At 52.3% G+C, this 23594-nt stretch overlaps 2 protein-coding genes across 4 annotated transcripts in view; one reads left to right on the forward strand and one right to left on the reverse strand.

The window, feature by feature from the left end:
• The first annotated feature begins 1180 nt into the window (after window positions 1-1180).
• Window positions 1181-12717, forward strand: Mybbp1a (MYB binding protein 1a). Of its 2 annotated transcripts, none has more exons than XM_057773397.1 (26): window positions 1181-1382; window positions 1476-1571; window positions 2131-2214; window positions 2305-2379; window positions 2473-2580; window positions 3457-3632; window positions 3722-3889; window positions 3995-4112; window positions 4724-5019; window positions 5223-5333; window positions 5761-5886; window positions 6055-6222; window positions 6306-6405; window positions 7886-7982; window positions 8064-8215; window positions 8418-8504; window positions 8591-8743; window positions 8827-9000; window positions 9093-9253; window positions 9704-9947; window positions 10049-10192; window positions 10278-10346; window positions 10750-10863; window positions 11072-11173; window positions 11743-11891; window positions 11997-12717. In XM_057773397.1, the coding sequence occupies exons 1-26, from the start codon at window positions 1191-1193 to the stop codon at window positions 12586-12588; spliced, it is 4056 nt and encodes a 1351-aa protein (XP_057629380.1). In that variant the 5' UTR covers window positions 1181-1190; the 3' UTR covers window positions 12589-12717. The 2 variants fall into 2 exon arrangements, with proteins under 2 accessions (XP_057629380.1, XP_057629382.1); XM_057773399.1 differs by having other exon boundaries at window positions 10061-10192.
• Window positions 12718-14136: 1419 nt separating this feature from the next.
• The window catches only part of Spns2 (SPNS lysolipid transporter 2, sphingosine-1-phosphate), a 36710-nt gene continuing 27252 nt past the window's right edge, over window positions 14137-23594 (reverse strand). The window contains exons 4-13 of one of the 2 annotated variants that reach the window (XM_057773400.1): window positions 20285-20436; window positions 20018-20084; window positions 18552-18694; window positions 18132-18284; window positions 17856-18045; window positions 17661-17726; window positions 15525-15623; window positions 15279-15442; window positions 14723-14769; window positions 14137-14275 (exon numbers count right to left, since the gene is read on the reverse strand). In XM_057773400.1, coding sequence (XP_057629383.1) covers window positions 14727-14769; window positions 15279-15442; window positions 15525-15623; window positions 17661-17726; window positions 17856-18045; window positions 18132-18284; window positions 18552-18694; window positions 20018-20084; window positions 20285-20436 — 1077 coding nt within the window. In that variant the 3' untranslated portion in view covers window positions 14137-14275; window positions 14723-14726. Of the gene's footprint in view, window positions 14276-14722; window positions 14884-15278; window positions 15443-15524; window positions 15624-17660; window positions 17727-17855; window positions 18046-18131; window positions 18285-18551; window positions 18695-20017; window positions 20085-20284; window positions 20437-23594 lie in introns of both variants that reach the window. The other variant, XR_009057357.1, reaches the window with a different exon arrangement.

Below are 23594 nucleotides of genomic sequence, written 5' to 3' on the forward strand. Positions count from 1 at the left end.
CCCTAGAAATAGTTCCTCAGACCAAGGGCAAGGACATCCAGTAGCAATTCCCCTACCTGACAAAGTAAAAGACAATTTTGGTTTAATGTTTTGAGGGTTTTAATTTTTTAATTAAAAAAGGTTGTTTTTACTTTATGTGAGTATTTTGACTACATATGTGTACGTGAACCACATGCATCTTGCATTTGAGGAGGCCAGAAAAGGGCTCTGGATCCCTGGAACTGGGGTTACAGCTGTGAGTTGCTACATGGGTGCTCAGAACTGAATTTACGTCCTTGGCAAGAGTAGTAAGTGCTCTTAAGCAATCAGCATCTCTCCAGCTCATATATATATATATATATATATATATATATATATATATATTTGTTGTTGTTTTGCTTTTCGAGACAGGGTTTCTCTGTAGTTTTGGAGCTAGCTCTGGAAATAGCTCTTTTAGACCAGGTTGGCCTTGAACTCACAGAGATCCGCCTGCCTCGGCCTCCTGAGTGCTGGGATTAAAGGCGTGTGCCACCACCGCCCAGCTAGAATTTTTTGTTTTTTTTTTTTGTCCCTCTTAGATTTTTGCCCAGAGGAACAGTTGAGTCCATCTCGTCCCTCAGCTGTCAGCCCATATGTCACAGTTTTGGTAGTCTCATCCAGTGACTACACTCTTAAACAGTATCCTAGGATTTACTGAATTTTAATTTCCAAGGCTTTTAACAGGTGATGTTTTGACATATTTTAACATTTAAAGGGCTCTGCTCCCTACAGTCCTTATTTTCATGATAATTATCGTTTTAAATGGATTTTGCTACTTGTTCTTCAACTAGAAAGTCCTCGGAAGCCGTGACTTTGTTTCCGAGCACACAGTAGGCGGGGAATAGCTGACGCACGGGTGTCGGAAAGGCTCGCGGGTAGATGGAAGTCTGGAAGGAGGCCGTATCGCTACTTTTCAGTGGATTTGTGCCGCGGGCCGTCCGAAACGCCTCCAGTATAAAGAAAGGGATCAAAGCAGCAGTCACCCCACACGCGTGAGTGAGCACCAGACGCGGCTCCACCCACGACCAGACCGGAAAAGCGCAACGTCCCGCCCCACCACTCCCAACCACTCCGGACCTCTAGGCTCCGCCCCCAGCCGGCCGTCCCAGTGCGCACGCGCCGGGGCCTGACCTGGAAGAGACCGTCTTCCGAGCCCACGTGTTTCGTGCAGCATGGCGGAGATGAAGAGTCCCACGAAAGCTGAGCCTACGTCTCCCGCAGAAGCGGTGCAAGATGACCGCCGCGACCTACTGGAGCACAGCCGCGAGTTCTTGGACTTCTTCTGGGACATCGCGAAGCCGGAGCAGGAAACGCGGCTCCAGGCCACCGAGAAGTTGCTGGAGTACTTGCGCACAAGGCCGAGTGTATGATGGCGGGGCCCGCGGCTCTAGATGCAAGGGGGCAGGGGCGGGCTCCCAGGTCACTGTTGAACACGAAGGATACTTTTGGTTCTGCAGGGTTCGGAGATGAAGTACGCCCTGAAGCGCCTGGTCACTGGACTTGGGATGGGCCGAGAAGCTGCTCGGCCCTGCTACAGTCTGGCGCTGGCACAGGTGAGGTGGCGCGCTGGTAAGGGCGCAACTACGCTGGTCAAAAGATGGGTGTAAGGATAGGGGGCACCGCAACCGCTGGGTAAGGAGAAATCCGAGAAGATTGTGAAGTTTTCTTCCTGATACATGTTTAGTAGGCGTATTAGCTACAGTTATTGGAAGTAGTGAACTTTGAAGTTGACTTATGCAAGGCTGGGGACCCCTCTCTAGGTTAGGAACTTAACTAATGGCAGGCCGCTCAGAAATGCGTACAACAAAGAGCAGCAGTGAACACTAGCCTGTAGGGTCAACCTCAAGGCAGCTAGGCTTAGGATGTGTGGCTGAGATGGGTTTTTCAGGAGGGATAGATGAGCAATCGAAGCCTTCAGAAGCCCTGGTGGAGATGGGGCTCAGTGCAGGATTTGGTCCCATGAAAGCAGTAGGTTATCCCGTAGCACTTGTGGTGAGAGATGGGAGGAGTGACCAAGATTATGTAGAGGGAAAGCTGAAGAAGGGGAGTTGGCTTGGTCTAGTGTGCCATCCCTGGGTCACTCCTCTGAGCTCCTTTCGGTTTTGCTGGCAGCTGTTGCAGTCTTTTGAAGACATTCCTTTATGCAGCATTCTGACTCAGATACAAGAAAAATACAGTCTGCAAACAGCAAACAAGGTGAGTGGTCCCAGACATACCAGCCCCCGCCTGAACAGGCATGGGTGGGGTCATGGACCCTCTTCACCCTTGTTTGCCATCTTTCTCTAGGCGATGCTGAGACCTGCTCTCTTTGCAAACCTGTTTGGAGTGCTAGCTCTCTTTCAATCAGGCCGCCTGGTGAAGGTAAGAGTGTTGGGTACAGGAGGCAAGGGTTCGGGTTGGTGGGGAACAGACAATAGTGTGCTCTGTTCATACTATATTTTCTGTGGGTACTAGGACCAGGAGGCCCTGATGAAGTCAGTGAGATTGCTGAATATCCTCTCCCATCACAACAACCACTTACAAGGCCAGCCAATGAAGGTCCTGGTGGACATCCTCTCCAAGGTATGGGATCACAGGTTGTGTTGTATGGTTCTGGGAACATTGAGAAGATTTCAGTTAGCACACGAGACCATTAAGACAGATGGCTTAACCATGCAGCAGGTGGAAAGAGCTGTGAACTGAAGATAGTTTTAGATTCATTTATTTTTTTGTCAGCAAACATCTTAAAGTTTTGTTTATTCTGCGTATATACTGTTCTGCCTTCATGTGGGCCTGCAGGCCAGAAGAGGGCACCCGATCTCATTACAGATGGTTGTGAGCCACCATGTGGTTGCTAGGAATTGAACTCAGGGCCTTCTGAAGACCAGGCGGTGCTCATAACTCAGCAGTTATGAACCATCTCTCCAGCCCCATGTCACCAAATATCTTAAATTTTGCCTGTCTTTCTGGTTCGCAGCATGTCTCCATTCAGTTAGGCACTTCAAATGCTCCATAGCTCTCTGGTTTCTGAGATCTGGAACAGTGTCAGCACCTGAATATGTAGAAGGCTTCTGAATACATTTGCCATAGTTATGCTGTCTACTTGGGAGACCGAGGCAGGTTCACATGTAGAATCATTTGCCACTAGCTCATCCCTGTTTGGGTCTTTCTGCACAAACAGAGAACCAGAATTTAAGTTGCAGCCCCTCATATAGGTCTCTGTGTATAAGAATCAGGTTGGTCCTCTAAAACACAAAAGGAATAATTTTAAATGTAGCCCCCAGGCCAGTTAGCCATCTAGGATGCTGGGGATGGGTAGCCAGCACTTTCTTACAGGTCTGACAATTAACAAGTTGGCTAACTGGAGCTGTATCAAAAGCCCATGGGGTAGAGCAAGACCCGGAGGGAGAAACGAAGGTGCTAGGAGAGCCGCCTCTCCACCTGTGCTTCTCACTCCAGGTCCCAGAGTCCACGTTCGAGGAGATCCTGCCAAAGGTCCTCAAGGATGACTTGAAAGTGATCCTCAGCTCCCCTAAGTACCTGGAGCTCTTCCTCTTGGCTAAGCAGAGGGTGCCAGCAAAGCTTGAGTCACTGGTGGGCTCAGTTGACCTGTTCTCAGAAGAGAATATCCCCAGGTTTGAGGAGAGAGTGGGTGGGCTCTCCTTGGGGGTGTCCTGAACCCCAGACCTCTAGGCAGTTGCTGAGTCCCATCTGCACTCTGTAGTCTAGTGAACGTGCTGAAGATGGCAGCCAAGTCCGTAAGGAAGGAGCAAAAGCTGCCAGACGTGTCTCTGAGCCTCCTCCGCCTATCACTTAAGGAGAACAAATTCACACTGTTTTGGAAGGAGGTTGTGGAGCAGGGGCTGCTGAAGAAGCTAAGCTGGTCAACCAGGTGTGTGCGAGACACTAACCTCTGCTCCAGTCTGGGTGGGACGTGTTCTGAAGCCCACCACAAAGAACAGGGTCTCTGACCAGGCTCTGCCCCACCCCTTCTTAGCTACATGTGTTTCCGCCTGCTGGGTGCATCCCTGCCGCTGCTGTCAGAAGAGCAGCTGCAGCTGGTGATGCGGGGAGACTTGATCCGCCATTTTGGGGAGCACGCGGTCATTTCTAAGGTAGGTGTCATCCCTTGAAGTTCAGCAATGCCCAAAAGGGCCAGACACTGGGTTCTTCCTCTGAAGATGTGTGACAGGACTGGGGACTATAGAAGAGTTTGGCCAGTAATCAGGCCCTTTTGTCCTGAGGCCCACTCTCTAATGAGCCCAACCATTCATCTATCTGGAATGCTCTGCTAAGGCCATTGATGAGAACAATTATTCCCAGTGTGTTCTGTATTTTTTTCCCTCCATCCATAAGACAGTGATAGTAGGGGCCCGGTACAAAGGGTTGTCGTAAGAAAAGAAGTAACCTGGTGGCAATGAAATGAAAATCGGTGGGTTTTGAATCACACTGACACAACTAGATACTCATCTATCAGGATTTGGGCCCTGCTTCCCCTCATGCCGCATTGAACTCGGGAAGCATCTTGTCCTCAGTCTTTGAGCCAGATTGTAGGAATTTGAGGGGTCAAAGATTAGAGAGACCTTGGTGGAGCTGTGGCAACACTGGCCCCACTGTGAACTCGGGGCATTCTAGCCCAGGGTTTAACCTAGAAAGGGAGAGGGAGGAAGGTGGAAGTGTTGGCCACTTCACATTGGTAACTCGACCTCATGCTCATCTCTTGCAGCCCCAAAACCTGTTCAAGTTCGTGCCAGAGATAAGTAAATATGTGAGTATCTTCCTAGAGGGGTGCCAGGATGACCCCAAGCGACAGTTTGCCATGATGGTGGCCTTCACATCCATCACCAACCAAGGTCTCCCTGTCATGCCTACCTTCTGGCATGTCACACGGTTTTTAAGTGGTGAAGCCCTGCAGAGCTATGTGGCTTGGTTGCGGGACATGTTCCTCCAGCCAGAGCTGGACTCCTTGGTTGACTTCAGCACTACCAACCAGAAGAGAGCACAGGATGCCTCAGTCAATGTGTGAGTAGCGGGTGTCAGGAACATTGAGAATCCAAACCCCTGAGTGGGGAGGGAGGAAAGTTAGCTCTTGTAGGTAGCCTGGGAGTTTCCTGATTGGTATTTGGAGGTCAGGGCAGAGTATGGGTGGTCCTGCCACAGTGGAGCAAAGGAGCACCCTATTTTTATTGTCGTGTTTGACTTATGTGACCTGCTCATGCTCCCAGGCCAGAGCGATGTGTGTTACGGCTCCGGAAGTGGATCATCCACCGCCTGGTCAGCCTTGTGGACCATCTGCACCTGGAGAAGGATGATGCCGTGGTCGATCAAGTAGCCAGGTGTGTAAGGAGCTAGCCCCCGTAGGTGGCATGGCCATGGAACTAGGCTCTTTGCCTGGTCCGTGTTTGGGGGCACCCCTGGAGCCAGAAGCTTTCAGGTTAAGTTGTTAGTAGGGAATGGGCCCAGAGGAATCACCAGTGTACTTTAGCCTGTCATGGAAAGAGACCCAGAAAGTGTAGAACTGTGGGACCCCAAAAGTTCAGGCTTGACCTGAGAATTTTACAGGCAGTCTTTGCCCATCAGTATCTACAAGTCTTTTGCCCCACGCTAGCAAGCATCTGCTGGCTCCAAGGGAGCAGCTCTTATTCTGCTGCTTCAAATCGGGTCACCCACTTGTATTCAGAGGGTCACACCAGAGAAGTGACCCTTACATGGTGCAACTGAGGGGAGTCTAGCCATGCCAATCAATGCTGGTTGTGCTCCTAGGTTTTGCTTGTTCCACGCCTTCTTTAAGACAAAGAAGGCCACCCCCCAGATCCCAGAGACAAAGCAACACTTCTCCTTTCCCTTGGACAACCGGAACCGAAGTGTCATCATTAGTTCCTTCTTCAGGTAAGTCTGTGCCACTCAGCAGATGGAAACACTTGTTCTTCTCTGAGCTGTGAGCAAGTTTAGAGAGCCTGGAGGGTCCAGGGCTTGGAGACTGAGCCCCAGGGTTGGCAGGGAGGCTGGGTATGTTGGTACGTACAGTCTTGTGAACCTTTCCTTCTCCTTTCCCAGCCTGCTGCAGACCCTCAGTGTGAAGTTTAGGCAGTCTCCAGACTTGAATGAAAGCGGGAAGCCCTGGACTTACCGCCTGGTGCAGTTTGCAGACATGCTGTTGAACCACAGCCGCAATGTGACCCTGGTGACACCCTTCACAACACAGCAGCGCCAGGCCTGGGACGAGTAAGGGCCTGGGATTTCTGGGGGTGGAGGAGGGTACCCTGTCCATCAGTGGTGCCTGTAAACGGGCCTTGTCCTCTCCTCAGGATGATGAGTACTTTGAAGGAACTTGAGGCCCAGTCTTCAGAAACCAGGTCCATTGCCTTCCAGCACTTGCTGCTTTTGGTGGGCCTCCACCTCTTCAAGGTATTGTGGTCTGCAGAGAAGGGGCATGGGGCCACCCCTCCTGAGAGGCTTTGAAGGCCATGGAGATGGAGTGTGACGGTGGATTCCCTTACCGTAACCCAGTCCTACATGAAGGTTACAGCTCAAGGGGAAAAGCCATTCTATCCACATGGGCCCTAGTCAGCATCCCAGCATTCCATGTAGGGCTTCTATGCGTTTGCCAGATGCCAGAAACAGAGTAGCCTGCTTTGAGCCACACCTCCAGTGACTGAGATTTTAAGAGTCCCTAGATATGATTTACTCATTGGAAGTGATGGATATAAAAGAAAGTGCTGCCCTCTGCAGGGGGAGGCCAGTCTGACACACAGAACACTTGTCATTTAATAGTCATTTAGAAACAGGTTCCAGGCTTCTATGTATAACTCTGAGGGCTTCCCCTCACCCCAAAGCAAGGGACAATCATGCCTGAGGCTGGTAATGTCACCAGCAAAGGCTCTATGGCCTGCCACAGTTTCCAATGTATCATATTCTGCAGTCCTGAGCCCTCAAGAACCTCCTCTCTCCCCCTCACCCCCGTTTTTCTTATAAGAAGCTTTGATTTTTTTTTTTTAACATTTTAAAATTTGTTTTGTGTGGTGTTGTGTGCCATAGCGCACATGTGGAGATCAGAGGACAGCTTAGAGGTTTGGTTTTCCTGCCATGAAGGTCGTCAGGTTTGGAAGCAGGTGCTGTTGTCCTCTCAGGTTATCTCACCAGGCCCCTGATGCTCTTTTATCAAAACTGCTTCAGGTCTTGTTAGCCGCAAGCCTGTGGTTTCCAGACCCCTGCATCTCTGAATTTGACTGGCAGAAGAAATTGCAGTTTGGGTTTATCAAACCCAGGGAGAAAAGGCACAGCCCAGAGGGCAGGCACCTCCCAGTTCTCAAAGCCAGGGAGATAGAGACCACTGGCTTAGGCATGGACTCCTTCCTCTCTGCCCATAGCATTATCAAGCAAAAGACTGCTTTCTGGGTATACAGGTTATTCCCAGCAAGATGCATTTAAATCTAATTAAAACCAGAGCCGGGCAGTGGTGGTGCACGCCTTTAATCCCAGTACAGGAGACAGAGGCGGGCGGATCTCAGTGAGTTTGAGGACAGCCTGGTATACAGAGCTACTTCTAGGGCAGCTAGTGCTGTTACACAGAGAAACCCTGTCTCATAAAAAGCCCAATGGTTTTCAAGTGTATATCTAAAACCAGAAGTGCAAGGATAGCCCAGCAGTGTGAGATTAGTGTATTCTGGTCCTGTGGCTCTGGGTGTGTCTGTCAGTCTTGACTGTGAGTGTTGATGTGGAGCTTGGGCTCTGGGTGTGTCTGGCTGTACAAGGTGTGAAAAGGTTCTTGGGTAGCTCTTAGGTGCCCAGTCTGAATGATAAGAGTGGCCAAGAAAGGCTGGTGTCTGGCTTACCTGAGGACTCTGGTTCCAGTTCCTTTCTGACTTTTGCCTTATCCTGCCCACAGTCCCCTACAGAGAGTTGTGATGTCCTGGGTGACATTCAGACCTGCATCAAGAAAAGTATGGAACAGAATCCCCGTCGATCACGCTCTAGGGCCAAAGGTGCATCATTACTCCTGGGGCAGGCTGGGCAACCAGGCTATCTGTGTCCTGCTCAGCCTAAATCTGCTTTCCTGCTTGTAGCTTCCCAGGAACCAGTATGGGTGGATGTGATGGTGGAGATCTTACTGTCCCTGCTTGCTCAACCCAGCAACTTGATGCGTCAGGTGGTCCGAAATGTATTTGGCCACATCTGTTCCCACCTTACGCCACGTGGTCTGCAGCTAATCCTGGCTGTGAGTTGGGGCTTTGGAGAAATAAGATTGTAAGATGGATCCACTGAGATATACTGGGGATGTGTGACATCTTCCCATCTTCTGTTTCTTTCCCTGGGGTGGTGGGGGCCTTTGGTCAAGATAGAAGAGGCTACAGGAGTCACCTGAGGAAGCTAGGCAGTTGGGGCAGCAAATGCAATTGTATTTTGGGACTTCTCCTCAGGTGCTTATCCCTGAGACAAATGAAGATGAGGATGACAACGTGGTGGTCACTGATGATACCAGTGAGAAGCAGCTGGAGCATGGAGAGGTACTTACCAGTGAGGTGCAAGGTAGGGTGACTGACTGGAGATAAGTCACATGGTATCACTGAGAAGGTACCTGCCTCACCCATAGAATGAAGGCTCACATAGTGAGGACGATAATAACTCAGATAGTGACATGGATAGCGACGATGGAGCAGAGAGTGAAGAGGAAGACCGTGATAAGGATGTGCAGCCAGGCTTTCGTCAGCGGCTGATGGAAGTGTTGCAAGCTGGGAATGCACTGGTGAGCAGGAGCCAGGGGATAAGGGGTTTGTCTACCTACCTAAGGCCAGGTACCTGTGCTTAGGCTGTGTTTCTGTACCTCAGGGTGGAGTAGACAGTGAGGATGAAGAGGAGGAGCTTGGGGATGAGGCTATGATGGCCCTGGACCAGAACCTGTCCAGCCTATTTGCAGAGCAGAAGTTGCATATTCAGGCCCGGCAAGAGGAAAAGAACAAGCTGCAGAAGGAGAAGAAGCTCCGACGGGACTTCCAAATCCGGGTGAGTGTGTGCAAGTGACTGCCAGACACCCTGAGCTGATCCTGCCTCCTCTGTGCTCCTGCATGGGCTCATTCCCAGTCCTCTGGCCACAGGTACTAGACCTGATCGAAGTGCTGGTGACCAAGCAGCCTGAGCACCCCCTGGTCCTGGAACTACTTGAGCCACTGCTGAGCATAATCCAACACAACATGCGCAGCAAAGGCTCCAGCAAGCAGGAGCAAGACCTCCTGCACAAGACCGCCCGCATCTTCATGTGAGTGCACATGCCCTGGCTAACACATAATCCTAATTGACTTTTCTTCCATTTCCTTCATGCTCCCTATACCTAGAGCAGGGGTCCTGAAGCTCTGGTCCTATCCCAGCCATCAGTGTTAAAATACTCTGGAATTCTGACAGGTTAGGACTGTCTCACACAGCACTATGCTAGTCCAGATCATGCTATGTGTTCAGATACTGTTTTGTCCTCCCCTACCTCCGCTCTGTCCCTAAGCACACATTGGCCTTAAGCTTGATTTACAGAGTCTGAGGCCACTGTCCCACAAAACAGGTACAGACAAGAGAGGTGTTCGGCCCCTGGGTCAAGTCCCTGTCTTGTCTCTAAAAGTCAGTGTTCTAATCTATGCAGTGGTACCAAGGGCTCTTCTTGCTGTGCATGGCAGCGCAAGATCAAGAGCATCTTTTGACCAGTTTGCCCCACCCACAGGCACCATCTATGCCGTGCCCGCCACTACTGCCACGAGGTGGGGCCCTGTGCAGAGGCTCTGCATGCCCAGGTGGAGCGCCTTGTGCAGCGTGCTGGCAGTCAGACTGACACCTCTGTGGCCCTTTACTGCTTTAATGCCTCTCTGTATCTACTGCGAGTCCTCAAGGGCAACACTGCTAAGAAGCACCAGGATGGTCAGGTGCTACAGGGAGCCAACACCAAGCCTGAACCCAAGGACCCAGAGGTGAGCCAGGAGCCAGTCTGGGCAGTTTCCGGAAAACTTGGCCAACTCTTGGCCAGGACTTGTCCTCAGTCTTCTATGCCTTGCTCCCTGTCTCACCGCAGCTTTCTCACCAGGCTCAGACTGCCAATTGCTTGGACTTGAACTTTGTGACCCGGGTATACTCGGCCGCACTGGAATCTCTTCTGACCAAGCGTAACAGCCCCCTCACTGTCCCCATGTTCCTCAGCCTTTTCTCCCGGTATCCAGTAAGTGCAGGAGCCAGCCCTCCTCTTTGGACCCCTGCCTGTCCCAGAACCAAGCTAATGATCCCTGTCCTCCCCCAACTCCTAGGTGATCTGTAAGAACCTGCTCCCCATCCTGCTCCAGCATGTGGCTGACCCTTTGCGACCCCGCCATCAGGTAAGGGTCTGTCTGAATCACCTGTGCAACCTTCTCACTGAGGCCTAAGAGACCTACTTCACTGACCTTGGCTATTCTTACTCTGCAACATATGGTGGGCACAGAGGAACTTCGGGAGCCTTGCTGTCTGACCCAAGGCCTCCAGCACTGCTGAGACCTATATTGAGAAGTCACCTGTCTGCTTAGATGCCGGGGTTGTCAGGCAGGCTTGAGGGAGACAGCATTAAGTCAGTAAGGCAAGAGACAGTCCCAGCATGAGGTTGGAGTCATTGCCTCTTCAGATCTCAGCATTCCTTTACCCATATAAGAGAGGAGCTGATGACTGTAAGGCCCAGTACAGGCAGCCTCTGAGCCTTTACTGGGCATGTTGGGGCTCTTGCTGGCTACATTCTCCTTGATGCAGGCCCAGGCGTGCACACTGCTCCAGAAGACCCTATCTGCCCGGGAGCTAAGAGTATGTTTTGAGGATCCTGAGTGGGAGCAGCTGATTGGCCAGGTCTTGGAAAAGGTCACCCAGGTAACACACAGCTGTGAGGCTCCCACCCATGAATTGACCCCCAGGTTTCTGGAAACCAGATTGCTTGGAACTTGAGGTTCCAGAGTGGGTTGTACAAGCTAACTAGTCCCCAGAGACATTTCCTCCCTCTGGGCCACTGCTATGAGAGGCATGCAGAAAGGCCTTGGGCAGTTCTTAGGAGTGCCTCAGTGTTGACCTTCCTCCTTAGACCCTGCACACACTCGGGGAGGCACAGAGCAAGGGGGAGCACCAGAGGGAGCTGTCCACCTTGGAGCTGCTGAACAGTCTCTTCAAGACAGTCAATCATGAGGTAAGGCAGTGCCCCAGATGGAATGGGCATCACCCCAAGACTCTGGCAGTGCTCCTTCCTTCCGGGGGAGAATCTGGCCTTTTCAAAGACTACAGTGTGACTGGTACAAGTGATTGACTTGGAGGTAGAGGGCCGCATCTAGAGCTGGCAGACTAGGGGGTGAGACGGTGTCACCTTGCGTCAGAAAACTGAAAAGTGAGACATGGTGATAGTGAGAAGAGCTAGAGTTGACCCCAGGCGGGCAGCAGTTTGGAAGGAGGCCAGGTTTCCAGGCAGGGAGGGGTAAGAGTTACTCATGGGCTTATTAGGATAGAGGCCAGGAGGCCACTGGAAATGGACATCTGGGTTCCCTAGTCTGGGACCATCCTTACAGGGGACTGAGGCTGAAAAAGCAGACCTGAGCCCTGGTTTTGGAAAGGGAAACAATGCTAGGGGGCCTTAGTTTTTCCACAGTAGAGACTAGTAATTTAGAGACAGGAGTGGCTAAGGTTCCAGGAGCAGGTGGAAGACCCAAAAGCTGACAAAAAGCCATGTCACCACTACTACTCCAGCCTGCTTTTCCTCTGCAGAAGCTGTCTGTGGACCTCACCTCTCTCTTGGGCATGCTGCAGAGCAAGCAGCAGAAGCTGCAGCAAAACTTAAAGCAGGGGAACCACTCCTCTGGTTCCAACCGCCTCTACGACCTCTACTGGCAGGCCATGAGGATGCTAGGAGTCCAGTATGTTCTGGGAGAGGGACCCACACCCTGGGAATGGGACTGAAGATGCCCTCAGTGCCATCAGTATTGTACTCTCTCACTTTGTGTTTTACTACTTCCTTACAGGCGTCCCAAGTCAGAAAAGAAGAATGCCAGGGATATTCCTAGCGACTCCCAGAGCCCTATTAGCATGAAGCGGAAGAAAAAGGGATTCTTGCCTGAGACCAAGAAACGAAAGAAACTTAAATCTAAGGACACCACACCAGAAAAGGATGTTGCATCAGGGCAGGATGTAGTGATGGCGGATGCCACACCCGCTGCTGGTGGTAAAGACCAGCCCCCCAGCACAGGCAAGAAGAAAAGGAAGAGAGGGAAGGCCAACACCCCATCCCAGGTGAATGGGACACCTGTCACCAAGAGTCCAGCTCCCAACAACCCCACCCTAAGCCCTAGCACCCCTGCTAAGACCCCAAAACTACAGAAGAAAAAAGAGAAGCTGTCACAGGTGAATGGAGCCACTCCTGTGTCCCCCATAGAGCCTGAAGGCAAAAAACATTACCAGAAGGCTCTTCCCACAAAGGAGGTCTTGAGAAAGACCCCCCAGTCTTCCCTGCCACGAAAAAGGGCAAGGCTGTCTCTGGTTAACAGGAGCCCCAGCCTGTTCCAGAGTGGGGTCAAGAAAAGGAAAGTGGCCCGGAAGAAGGTGCAGACACCTTGAGTGTGGTGTAGTCTGTTTTCCCGTCTTGAGCAGCCCAAGAGACTTCTATTTTTCACCAGTATTTTAATAAATATTGCCATGGTATATAACACCAATCTCTGGCTTTGGGCAGTGGGTGGATTACCAACCTTCCAGGGGCAAGGTCCATCTACTGCAGACCTGGCTTCAGGCTTAGATACTCAGTTCTGTCCCTCCCCAGGCTGTTCCAATGGAGAGCCACCAAAACATTTAAATAGGTTTATTTCTTCATTTACAAGAGGAATATATATTTGGCTTCTCTCTTAAGACTCTGAGATTCACAATCAGCAGCTCTAAAAAATAAAGGAGCAGTTCAGCTTCCGGAAGGAAGAGGAGGCAACACTTGGACCTGGTTCTTGTACAACAAGAAAACATTGCTGGGGCCCCTGCTGGGGTTAGGGTGGGAGCCAGGCTGGTCATAAGGGATAGCACCCTCTGCCCACCCACATCCAAACCCCCAGGGTGCCCCAGAGCTTGGATGGGGTAGGTACCACTAACACCACTGAAGCCACAGCCAGCAAGTGGGGGATGGCCACGATAACTGTTGTCCAAGCTGGTTCTGGACGTTTCCTGTAGGTTACAATGGTACCCCAGGACCAGAGCCACCTTGGTGTGCAAGGAGTAAAGCTGGGGATAAGTGTCCAGAGGTGACTAAGGTGGCTGCAGGGGAGTGAAGGGTTGTATGTGTGTAGGTGTAGGGTGATCAAAGGCTGAGGTGAAGGCCTGTTCCCCCCCACACACACACACACACAGGCAGTTGGGGTATGATACCTACAGGCACTGGTGGGCAATATCCAGCAGCTCATACCCTAAGCCAAGAAGCAATGTAGACAGCTGCTAGGTACAGCTTTCTGCAGCCAAATCTGAATCTGACTCATTGAAAAGGTCATCCTGTAAGAGGGCGGTGGCTTCTGGGAGACAGCAGGAGTTGTGTGTGGGGGGGGAGGGAGTAGGTTCCTAAGGTCACAGGGCCTTCACCCCTAGTGCTGCAGCTTCCTCTAAAAGGGGTGGTTCCACCTGGGAAAAACTGGGCAAAGAACCAGCTGAAGAGGCAGTATCTATTCTCCAGGGTGACTGTCCCAGCCAGGAAGCACCCAGCAGTGGGTACCCAGCTCCATGTGTCAGGCTGAATTTGATGGCCCCCAGGTCAGAGCCTAAGGATGGGGAAATGGGCCTCATACACCAGAGCCTTTGTGGGGGACCTCAGAACCAGAACTGAGGGCCTGAGACTTGGGCCATGTCTTCTGTGTACAGTCTAGGACTTGTTTCTTCAAAGCCATGGAGGGTGCCTTGCAAGGCACACAATGAAGGAAGCTCCAGCTCCTTGGCCCCACTGTCTAGGGAGGATAGGGGCTCCCTCAAGATCATATGAGTTAAGGGCTGGCCAGGCTTTCCCCAAATACCCAATGCAGGCTGGTTTCTCTCTTGGACCTTCAGCCCCCAACCAGGTCTTGAATTGTGTTCAACTGAGTGGCTCCAGCACACACAGCCCTCCATGTTAACTGAGGATGCAGCTTCTTCTTCAAGATAGGGCCACTCAGTCCTGGGCCAAAGAGGGTGAGTACCCAGCTGTGAGTCACACAGGTAGCTTTGGGACAGTCCTGCAGGTCCAGGATGCTGGAGGACCTCTCCCAATCTAAACTGCAGATCATTGCTGTCCCAGCTGCACCTGTGGGAAGGGGTTGGGTCAGGTGGAGCTTTGGGAATTGTTCCAAAGCTGGCTTCCTTAGCTTTCACCACTGTTGTGGTACTGGAGGCTATGACCCGTGTTTTACATTGACAGGAAGCTTTAGCTTCCAAGGGCTAGGCCACTGGGAAGGTCAGGGTGGGAGCTGTACCCTGACACATCTAGGAGGATTTAGGAGGACAGCAGGAGTTTCTGGCAAGTTCCAGGCCTAACCTATGCTCTCAGCCCTCCTAGGGAAGGGAGGGCACTGATTTACTGGAAGAAGCCAGCTCCCACATATCTACAGATTCCATGTCAACATCTCAGAAGGAAGAGGGCAGACCCAGGGCAGTGGGGAATCTGCTCAGGAAGGAGAGGGTTCAGAAGGTGTTTTGTTCCCTGTTCCTTTGTGGCCAGTCCTCCCACAGGGCCTTCCTGGCCTGCACTCACCACCTCAGACTTTCACGGATGCAGGCGGCATCACCAGCTGGTTCACCCTGAGGGAGAGACGGGCGGGGGTCAGGGTGGCGCATCAGCGGGGACTGGGCCCAGGCACGGCTCTGGCACATCGCATCACTGGGGCCGGTAGACCGGAGGCGCTGGGCAGGGACCTCGTCAGCCCCAGGGGGAGGTGGGAAAGCCCAGGGGTAGGGAGAGGAGAAAGAAAGGAATAGAGAAAAGAGGAGAGAAAGAAGTCAGAAAATAAGAGGAGAAGGAAATGGGGCTCCCAGCTCTAAAACCCTATTCACTCCGGGGGGGGTGTGTGTGGATATTCCTTGAACTACCGAAGAAAGGCCTGGCATCTGCCAACCTGGGCTACAGTGGATAGGGCTCACAAGATGCTGCTGGGGGCATGAGAAGACTCAGTCAAATATAGAGCTGGTCCTGGCCTCCAGCAGGTCACCCAGCCATAAGGGTACAAAGTAGCCCACTGTCTCCTCCACCCTTGTCTCAAAGAGCTGTCATAGTCCCTGCTTCCCAGCACGCCCACCCTCACCCTACTCACTGCTGTTCAGCCTTGGCACGGTCGCTGAGGAAGAAGAGAGCAGTGGCAAGGAAGAACATGCCACCTAGGACCACAACAAAAGGGCACAGCATGAGGGCATAGCCCAGGCTCAGAAACTCCCAGAGCGGGGAGTCCTTGGTGCTCTGGCGGATAAGGTCCGAGATCTGTGGGGATTGGGGTACAGGTATCAGGACTGGCCTATCTTCTGTGCCCCACCCAAGGCAGGCCCCACCCTCAGCTACTCACAAAGCCAATGAGGTAGGGGCTTCCAGCATCCCCCAGCAGATGGGAGGTGAAGCTCTGCAAGGCCACAGCAGTGGCTCGTCGGGTAGGGATGACCACGTACTGCAGGAGAAAGGACAGGTCAGTGCCAGAAGGGCCAAGGTGTGACCTAGGCTCATCCCTGTGGATATGATATTTCTGAAACCCCCACAGCCTCAGCTTTCTGTCCTGGTAGAACCTCCCACCCAGCCCTGTACTTCCCTAGCCCCCATGTAGGCATGGCCTCTTCTCTTCTGCATCTGCCCCTCCTGTCTGGAGCCTTGAAGCTCCCACACACAGCTTCAGATTCCATCACCCCAGTGGCTCTGACAGGCCCCAGACCTCAGCCTTGGTGATGGGAATCTGTACCTCCGTCCCCACTACATTCAGTCATGGAATACAACTTCAGTATCAGTTGGCACAGGTCTTCCAAAGCCAGAGTTCTTGGAGCATGGAGGACCTGAGCTAACAGACCCAGAGGCATTTCTTTTCTTTCCTTTTTTAAAGATACAGCCTTACTGTTTCACCCAGGCTGACCTCAGCTTGCTATGCTCCTGGAGAGAACCCTCATTTCTGAGGGATCACATGTGGAATTGTGCAACTCTAGACATAGAATTCTGGCTTCTAGGCTTCCTGCCCTCCCCTTCTATAAGCTAAATACCTGGCTGGGTTCCCCTCCATGAAGACTTATTTAGCAAGGCTGAGGCTGTCTGAAGTGGTGAGGATATGAACTAGAATTCTACCCCAAAGAGCCTCTACTTGAACTCAAGCACCCTGACACCAAAGTCTAAGAGCTACTGGGTCCCAGATCTTCCTGAATCAGACAGACCAGGCTCTGACCTCACTTGAAGACATGTGGGGAAGACTAGGACAACCAGAACCAGGTGGCCCTACCCTGAGCTCTAGCTATTCACACTGTCCACGACTCCTGTCATTCTGGACAGAGGAGCAGCATCCTCACTGGTGGTGAGGAGACAGGGAGGGATCTGGATCCAAGGATATTGCATGGCCCCATTTCCAGCACTAATTAGTCACTTAGCTGGGACACTTAATAAAACTGGGACATGATTTCCCTGGGACCTAGACAGCTCTCAGGGGCTGCTGCGGGTGGGGGTTGCCAGGGGAGGGCATGCTGCCCAGCACCGAAGAGTCTTGATTCAGTCTTGCCAGTTACGTAGTGACCGACTCCTGCCCCTGTTCTTGCCCAGCCCCTTGTTGAGGCGCTTAGCTGAGGCCTCCCCACACTTCTGCATAATGCATGAATGGGCAGAGAACAGACGCACTGCTGGGGGACACAGGTATTTGAGGAAACAAAGGGTGGAGCAAGGCAGGCTTCCTGAATGGGAGGGACTACAGAGGGCCCCAGCCTCTGGCCTGCCGGTCTAAGCACCAGTCCCTAAGCTCCTATACCTCCATCTCCAGTCCTCTGCAGTCTTCTGAGCCTGATCAGGAAGTCCCCTGAGGACCAAGGACAGGATTCAGTCCTGCCATCTCCACCCCCACTTCACTCAGAGCTATAAGTCACTAGGCCCACAGCCCCTCCCCTGTTCTGTCCCCACCCAGGAACACAAGCCCAAGCCGACTGCTCAGACAGCCCTTTGTCCCTGGCCTGCTGGTCTAGAGGCCATTGTTGGTCCCGTAAAGACAGCCTCTGTTTGTCCAGCCAGCCGCAGGCACTCGGCCGGCACGCCTGGGATCCAGCCTGGGACCCAGCCTGAGCTGGCAATGCAGAATGCGAGGACACTCGACTCCAGAGGGAGGAGTGCTGGCAGGCAGCACCACCTCAGTGCCAGCCTGGCACCACCAGCCTCCTAGCCACAAACCTGAAACTGGAGACAACCCTGCCCCTGCACCCCAACATCTATCTGCCTGCTCTCCTAGCCACAAACTGGCAACTGGAGACAATCCTGGCCCTGTACCCCAGCATCTACCTGCTCAACCCCGTTTCCAGGCTCTTCCCAGATCTGACCCCCATGTATCTCTGAGCCACTCCCTGCCACTAGGTTCACCTCTCCCACCAACAAGTGATGTTAACACTTCACTCACCCACCCAAACTACCCCAATGAAATGTAGAAGCCTGGGTCAGTCAGCAGAAGGTGACTGTGGACTTCCTGGCTTACCATGAGGATGTCTGCAGTGATGGCCCAGTTAGAAAACAGCAGGGTCTCCCCAACAAAGATGCAGATCTATTCATAGAGAGGAAAGCAACCATGAGAGGCACAAGGCAGGGACACAGGACCCTCCCTAAGGGGACAGAGGGTCCTGGAAGTCAGACTGCAACTCTAGCCCATCTCCCCATCCTTACAAGGACTCACATAAGCGCCCACAATGCTGGTCTTGGCGGCCACAAAGATGAGGCAGATGAAGATGGCAGATCCCAGCATGCCCACAGCACACACCAGTGGGTCAGCACGCTGAGTCCGCAGGCGGCACCAGCGAGTGGCTCCCGCACCTGTGACCACGCCCAGAAAGCCAGTAAAGCAGGTAATGGCCCCAAAGATGAGGCTGTGGGGACAAAGGACAGTAGAATGTGATTTGAACAAGACCATGGTTGGGGCAGAGGCACCCAGTCCCTTGCATCCAGGCTTTACCTGTCTTTGGCTCCGCAGGGTGGGCTGTTGCACGTCTCTGCTGTCTTTTGTACAACTTGAGCACGATGCAGATAGAGAGGAATCCACATGCCTAGGGCTCCTGTGGCGAAGGACACGGCAGATGTGGCCAGGGAGGAAAAGACGTAACTGCGGCTGGGAAGAATCCAGGGAGGGACACTGAGTTGGCGCAGCAGGCAGCCTTCACAAAGGGGCCAGGGAGTCAGCCTGTTCCCCCACAGTCTCCCCCAGATAGAAATGCTCTTTCCAGGCCCAGGTGAGGAGTAGGGATGCAGGAATGATAAACTCTCAGACAAAAATGTCATTCAGCATTACAGGCAGTGGAGATGGCAGATGAGTGTGGGGACCACTTGGGGCTCTCACCCAGGCCCCCGCCTCCACGCTCCACACAGTAGCACTCACTTTCGGATCAGAGCCTTCATGTCTCGGAGCCACGAGGTCCGTGCTTTGAGCTGCCCCCCAAGTTGATCAGCATGGCCTCTCTTAGTGGCTGGGACCAGGATGAGGATGAGTGTTCCTGTGATCATGCCCAGGACAGGGGATACCTGGTAGGACAGGAAATGTGGAGCTTGAGTGTCAAATAGACTCTGTGCTGACCAGGAGGGCCGGGCAACTGTTCTTATCTGGGCTCCAAGTCCTGTTCCTAGGCTAATATTTGCCCAGCTGAATAAAAGAAAGGCTGAGCAAACCGCTGAGGATGAGGCCAGGGAAGGGGCTAGGGGGCTCAAAGTGGACAAACCAGACCAAAGGCAGGGCAGGAAAACAGGTTTAAGGAAGACCAACAGACTTCAGGAGGGAAGGGAGGAAGAAGTGGGAGATGGAGAAGAAAAAGAAGGGGTGAAGGGGGGAAGTGAGAGAGAGAGATGGCTTAACAGATAAGGAAAAGATGGGAAAACAAGCAGATAGATGCAGCATGCATGGGTGGATGGCCAAGTAGGTGAATGGGTGGGTGGCTGGCTGAATGGGTAGATGGGTAAGAAATGAAAGACAGGTAGATGAAAAGCATAGGGAATGATGTCTTAGAATAGAATAATTTGTTTGTAGGGGTAGAGAGCCATATACCAAATTGCCTAACCCCCGGGGCTAGGAATATTCCAAGGTGTGTCCCTCAAACATGGACATTAGGTAGGGACTGGCCAGACATGTGGCCTCTTCTTTACAGGCCTCTGTATGGGTTTTGGGCCTTCCTTGTGCCCAGCCTCATGTTAAGAACAGAATACACAAGGCTCCAGGCCTCTTCCTACCCAAAACCAAACACCAGCCCAGGAGAAAAGAGAAGCTGGCTTCCCTCAGGCCTGGGAGCTCTGCTCCATGCAAGCCCTCTACCCTACGGCTCACCACCCCCACCATGAAATTCCACGGTGGCTGCTTCCTTCCTGCTTTTGAGGAAAAAACACTTTGTCTTGAGCTTCCGTTCCTCTGAGAAACGGGGAATCTCTGTTTCCTCCGATTGCACTGTCCTAGGGCCTTGGTGAATTGCCCCAACCCTCCAACAGAACAGGAAGTGGCTCCAGACCCTAAAGGCCCCCACACAGAGGTCCCGTCCCAACATCGCCCTAGAACAGAGCCAGAGCTGGAAGCAGGAAGCTCTGCTGTGGACCTGGAATTTCCTGATGTGGTGAGAGAATCCTCATCCTCTCCACTCCCTGGGCCTGGGCGTAGGGTTTCAACCCTGGACTGGGGCCCTGTGGGTGACAGGACTGTCTAGCTCCCCTGATACCTCAGCCTGAAATGATCTAGGGGGACAAGACCTCAGAGTCCAGGCTAGTGAGGACTCTGTCCTAGGGAGATTAAAGCCTGGCCTCTGGGCTGAGCTGCTCTCTGGGGGCAGAGGCTGGAGTCTAAAGAGGAGGGGACCTAGGCCTTACCCTCAGGGCCCAATGCCAGTCTCCAGCTGCCTGCTTCACGCTGGAACCTGTGATGTAGCCCAGGCCACTGCAGAGAAGACAGACACATCAGAGTGAACATCTGGGCTGAGTGGAGCGTTCGTGTTGGCCTCCCACCCAGCCAGCCTGTGGAAGAGCAGGTCCAGGAGTCCTCTCTGGCTGCCTGCCTCCATGTCTGCTTAATGCAGGGTTGGTGAGTTCAAGGGGACCGTAGTGCTCTTCCCACAAATCCTGGCGCCCCACACTTACCTGCCCAGTGGGATGGCAAAATAGAAGACCGAGAGCATAAGCGTGCGGGTGTTCTTGGTAAACAAGTCGCCGATGATGGTGGGTGCTATGGTGGAGTAGCTGGCTTCACCAATACCTACTAACCCTCGGGACAGGACCAGCAGCCAGAAGTGCTGTGGAGGAGGACAGAGAATGCTGGAGGACCAGCCATTCCCACGCTTGCACATCCCTATCCCATTACACACTAGTCCTGGCCGGGTTCATGAGCCCAGGGAGAGGATGGAGCCCAGGACTAGCCTCATCAGGGACCACAACCACAGGCCACACAGGGCCCTGGGATACCCCTCAAAATGATGGATCTGACTGGGACGAATTATTCCCAGGTTGGGAGAAGACAAGACTGTGTCTGCACAAGCACTGGGGACTATGTGCTCGGGGCATCTTGGCATGTCCGGGTTCACTTTAGGATCCAGAAGTCACCTTTGCTCTGTGCTCTCCCCGAGGCAGGGAGGCTAGACCAAACCTGGCCACACTGAAGACCCAGTGTGTGAGTGGAATGGGCACAGTTGCCTAGTGGGCTCTGAGCCCCTCTCTGATGCACACATCAAAGGCCACAGTGGGGGGAAGGGTGTGGCCATGCCAGCTGCCAGTGGTCCAACCCCTTTGATGTGAACCTTCCACTGGCCCCCAGCTGCCCAGGGTCAGAGTTTCCCTGTCCCACCCACACCACCTGTCCGGCCAGCACTGGCCATATCCAGCTCTCCCCTGCTCTTTCTATTGTCTCTTTCCAGCCATCTCCTGCCACTTCTCTGGCCCTGGATGCTGATCCTCTGCCTTGACCTTGTCTCACTCTCCCTGGTTCCTGGCATTTCTTTCCCTGTGGGTCAACTGTCCACAGCCTTTCCCTATTTTTCCATTGGGTTGTCGTGTCTCTTTTGTATAGATTTATATTAGCATTTTCTACAGCACAGGGCTAGATCCCCTGTCATCTGTGTCACCAGTGTTCTCAGCCGCCTTTCTCTCCTCTTTGTTTACCCAGTTTTACCATTCACACGCTTCCTGGTGTCTAATTTGATGCTGTCACATCTTGGTTTTTTCCTCAATGCCTTGTTCCAGAAAGCCTACTCCAGACTCAAAGTATAAAAACACCCTCTTCTAGTTCATGTTGAAATGATTTGGGGAGAGACAGCAATTCTCTTCAGCACTCTAGCATGCTATGGTGACCCTGCCCCCAACCCCCTCCCCCTGGCCGCCAGGTTGATGCTGTCTCTGTCCTAGGCTATAAGTGCCAAGAAACAGTACTTAGTGTTTTCTCTGCCCACAACAAATAGACAGAAAGGGGACTCCTCCACTTGTTTTATTTTACCACGTGCTTCATTATTTTTTGACATATATGCGTGATGATAGACATTGATCAAGTTTACTCTTCCACTGGCTACTCAAAATGAATACACCCGTGAGTAACTGTGCAGGCCCAGTGGTGGCCATTTGAGTAGTTTCCTTCCTGCCTGCCTTCCTCTTTGTGTTTGCACATGAGAAGTGCGTGCATGAGTGTGTGCAGGTACACAGAGAAGCCAGGAGTTAAATTGCTCTTCATCTTATTCTTAGAAATAGGGACACTCACAGAACCTGGAGCCCAATTCAGCTAGACAGTGAGCTCCTAGGAGCCAGCTGTCCCCACTCCTAGCTCCAGGATGACAGGAGAACACTGCCACACTTGGCTTTTACTCAGGTTGCTGGAGATCAAACTCAGGGCCTCAGGCTTGCAAAGCAAGCCCTCTTATCCACCAACCCATCTTTCCAACTTCTTTCTCCTTTGTTTTTTTTTTTTTTTTTTTTTTTTTTTTTGGTTTTTTGAGACAGGGTTTCTCTGTGGTTTTGGTTCCTGTCCCGGCACTAGCTCTTGTAGACCAGGCTGGTCTCGAACTCACAGAGATCCACCTGCCTCTGCCTCCCGAGTGCTGGGATTAAAGGTGTGTGCCACCACCGCCTGGCTCTCCTTTGTTTTTTAAATATTTATTTTCATTGTGTGCATGCATGTGTGTTTACGAAGGTGTGCGTGTGTGTGTGTGTGTGTGTGTGTGTGTGTGTGTGTGTATACAGTGCCAGAGGCCAGAAGAAGAAGTTAGATCCCCTGGAGCTGGAGTCATAAGTGGTTGAAAGATGGGAGCTGAAACCTGGGTCCTCTGGAAGAGCCGTAGTACTCTTACCCACTGAGCCATCTTTCCAGTCTCCCCAATCCCAGGAGGATCCTCCTGTCTGTTTATTCACACGCTGGAGTTTTTCTAGGCTGTGTCTCTCCAGACAGAGGCTGGGACACAGCAGGGATTTACAGGGTCTTGCCATTCTGATCTCCAAAGAGGCTCCACCAATATACACTCCCATCAGCAGCAAGGCAGCTCAGGATCCCACAGCTGTACTAACACTTGGTATTGTCAGCCTCTTTAATTGTTGCCAATCTGACGGGTGTGAAATGGTATCTCATTGTTGTTTTGCTTTGCGTTTCTCTGATTCCTCTGGAGGCTGAGGTATCTCTTCCTCCATTCATTGGCCATTGGTCATGTTCTGGACGCCCTAACAACCCTTTGTTTATTTTCCTAGCATTTTTGTCTTTCTCTTGTTCTTTATAGTTTAGTTTAGGTTTCTATCCTGCTTTGGTTTTTCACTTCCCCATTTGTAGTTTATTCTGCACCATGGTTGACATAGTACCCTTTTCCTCCCCGGAGCTACTGGTGAGAGATGTGCCCTCAGCCAGCACTGGCTCCCCAATCCCTGGGGCCTTGCTTCATGTCCCTTGGCTGCTTTAGTCGGAATGGCCATTGTTTTGACAACTGATAGGGCAAATCCCATTCACTGTTATCTTTCACATTGTTTTTGGCTGTTTGGAGCATTTTCTCTGCCAAATTAACTTTAAAATCACATTGCCAATGTCCCCCAAAAGCCCCTATGGGGCTTGAATGGTGATCACAATGAGTTTACAAAACACGCAGCGAAAGCGATCTGTTTCTCTCTTTGCCTCTGCTCCTCTCTTCTCTCAGCGAAAGCGATCTGTTTCTCTCTTTGCCTCTGCTCCTCTCTTCTCTCCCACACAGAAGGCATCAAGGCCCAGACTCATTCATCGATCAGTCCCAGCCATATAGCCCCAGGGGCCCAGCGTGGGGCAGGGCAAGGCACAGAGGGCTCTGAAGGCTCCTAGCTTTGTTTCCATGGTGACCACCAGGCTCCACCCTGCACTGCCTGGAATTGCCTTGGACCTGACCCACCTCCCCAAGCAAAGTTAGCTCCTGCAGACCTATCTGGTCCATCAGGGAGCATCTGGCTCCTCCTTGTC

Source organism: Chionomys nivalis, chromosome 7, assembly GCF_950005125.1.
Source record: "Chionomys nivalis chromosome 7, mChiNiv1.1, whole genome shotgun sequence".
NCBI lineage: Eukaryota > Metazoa > Chordata > Mammalia > Rodentia > Cricetidae > Chionomys > Chionomys nivalis.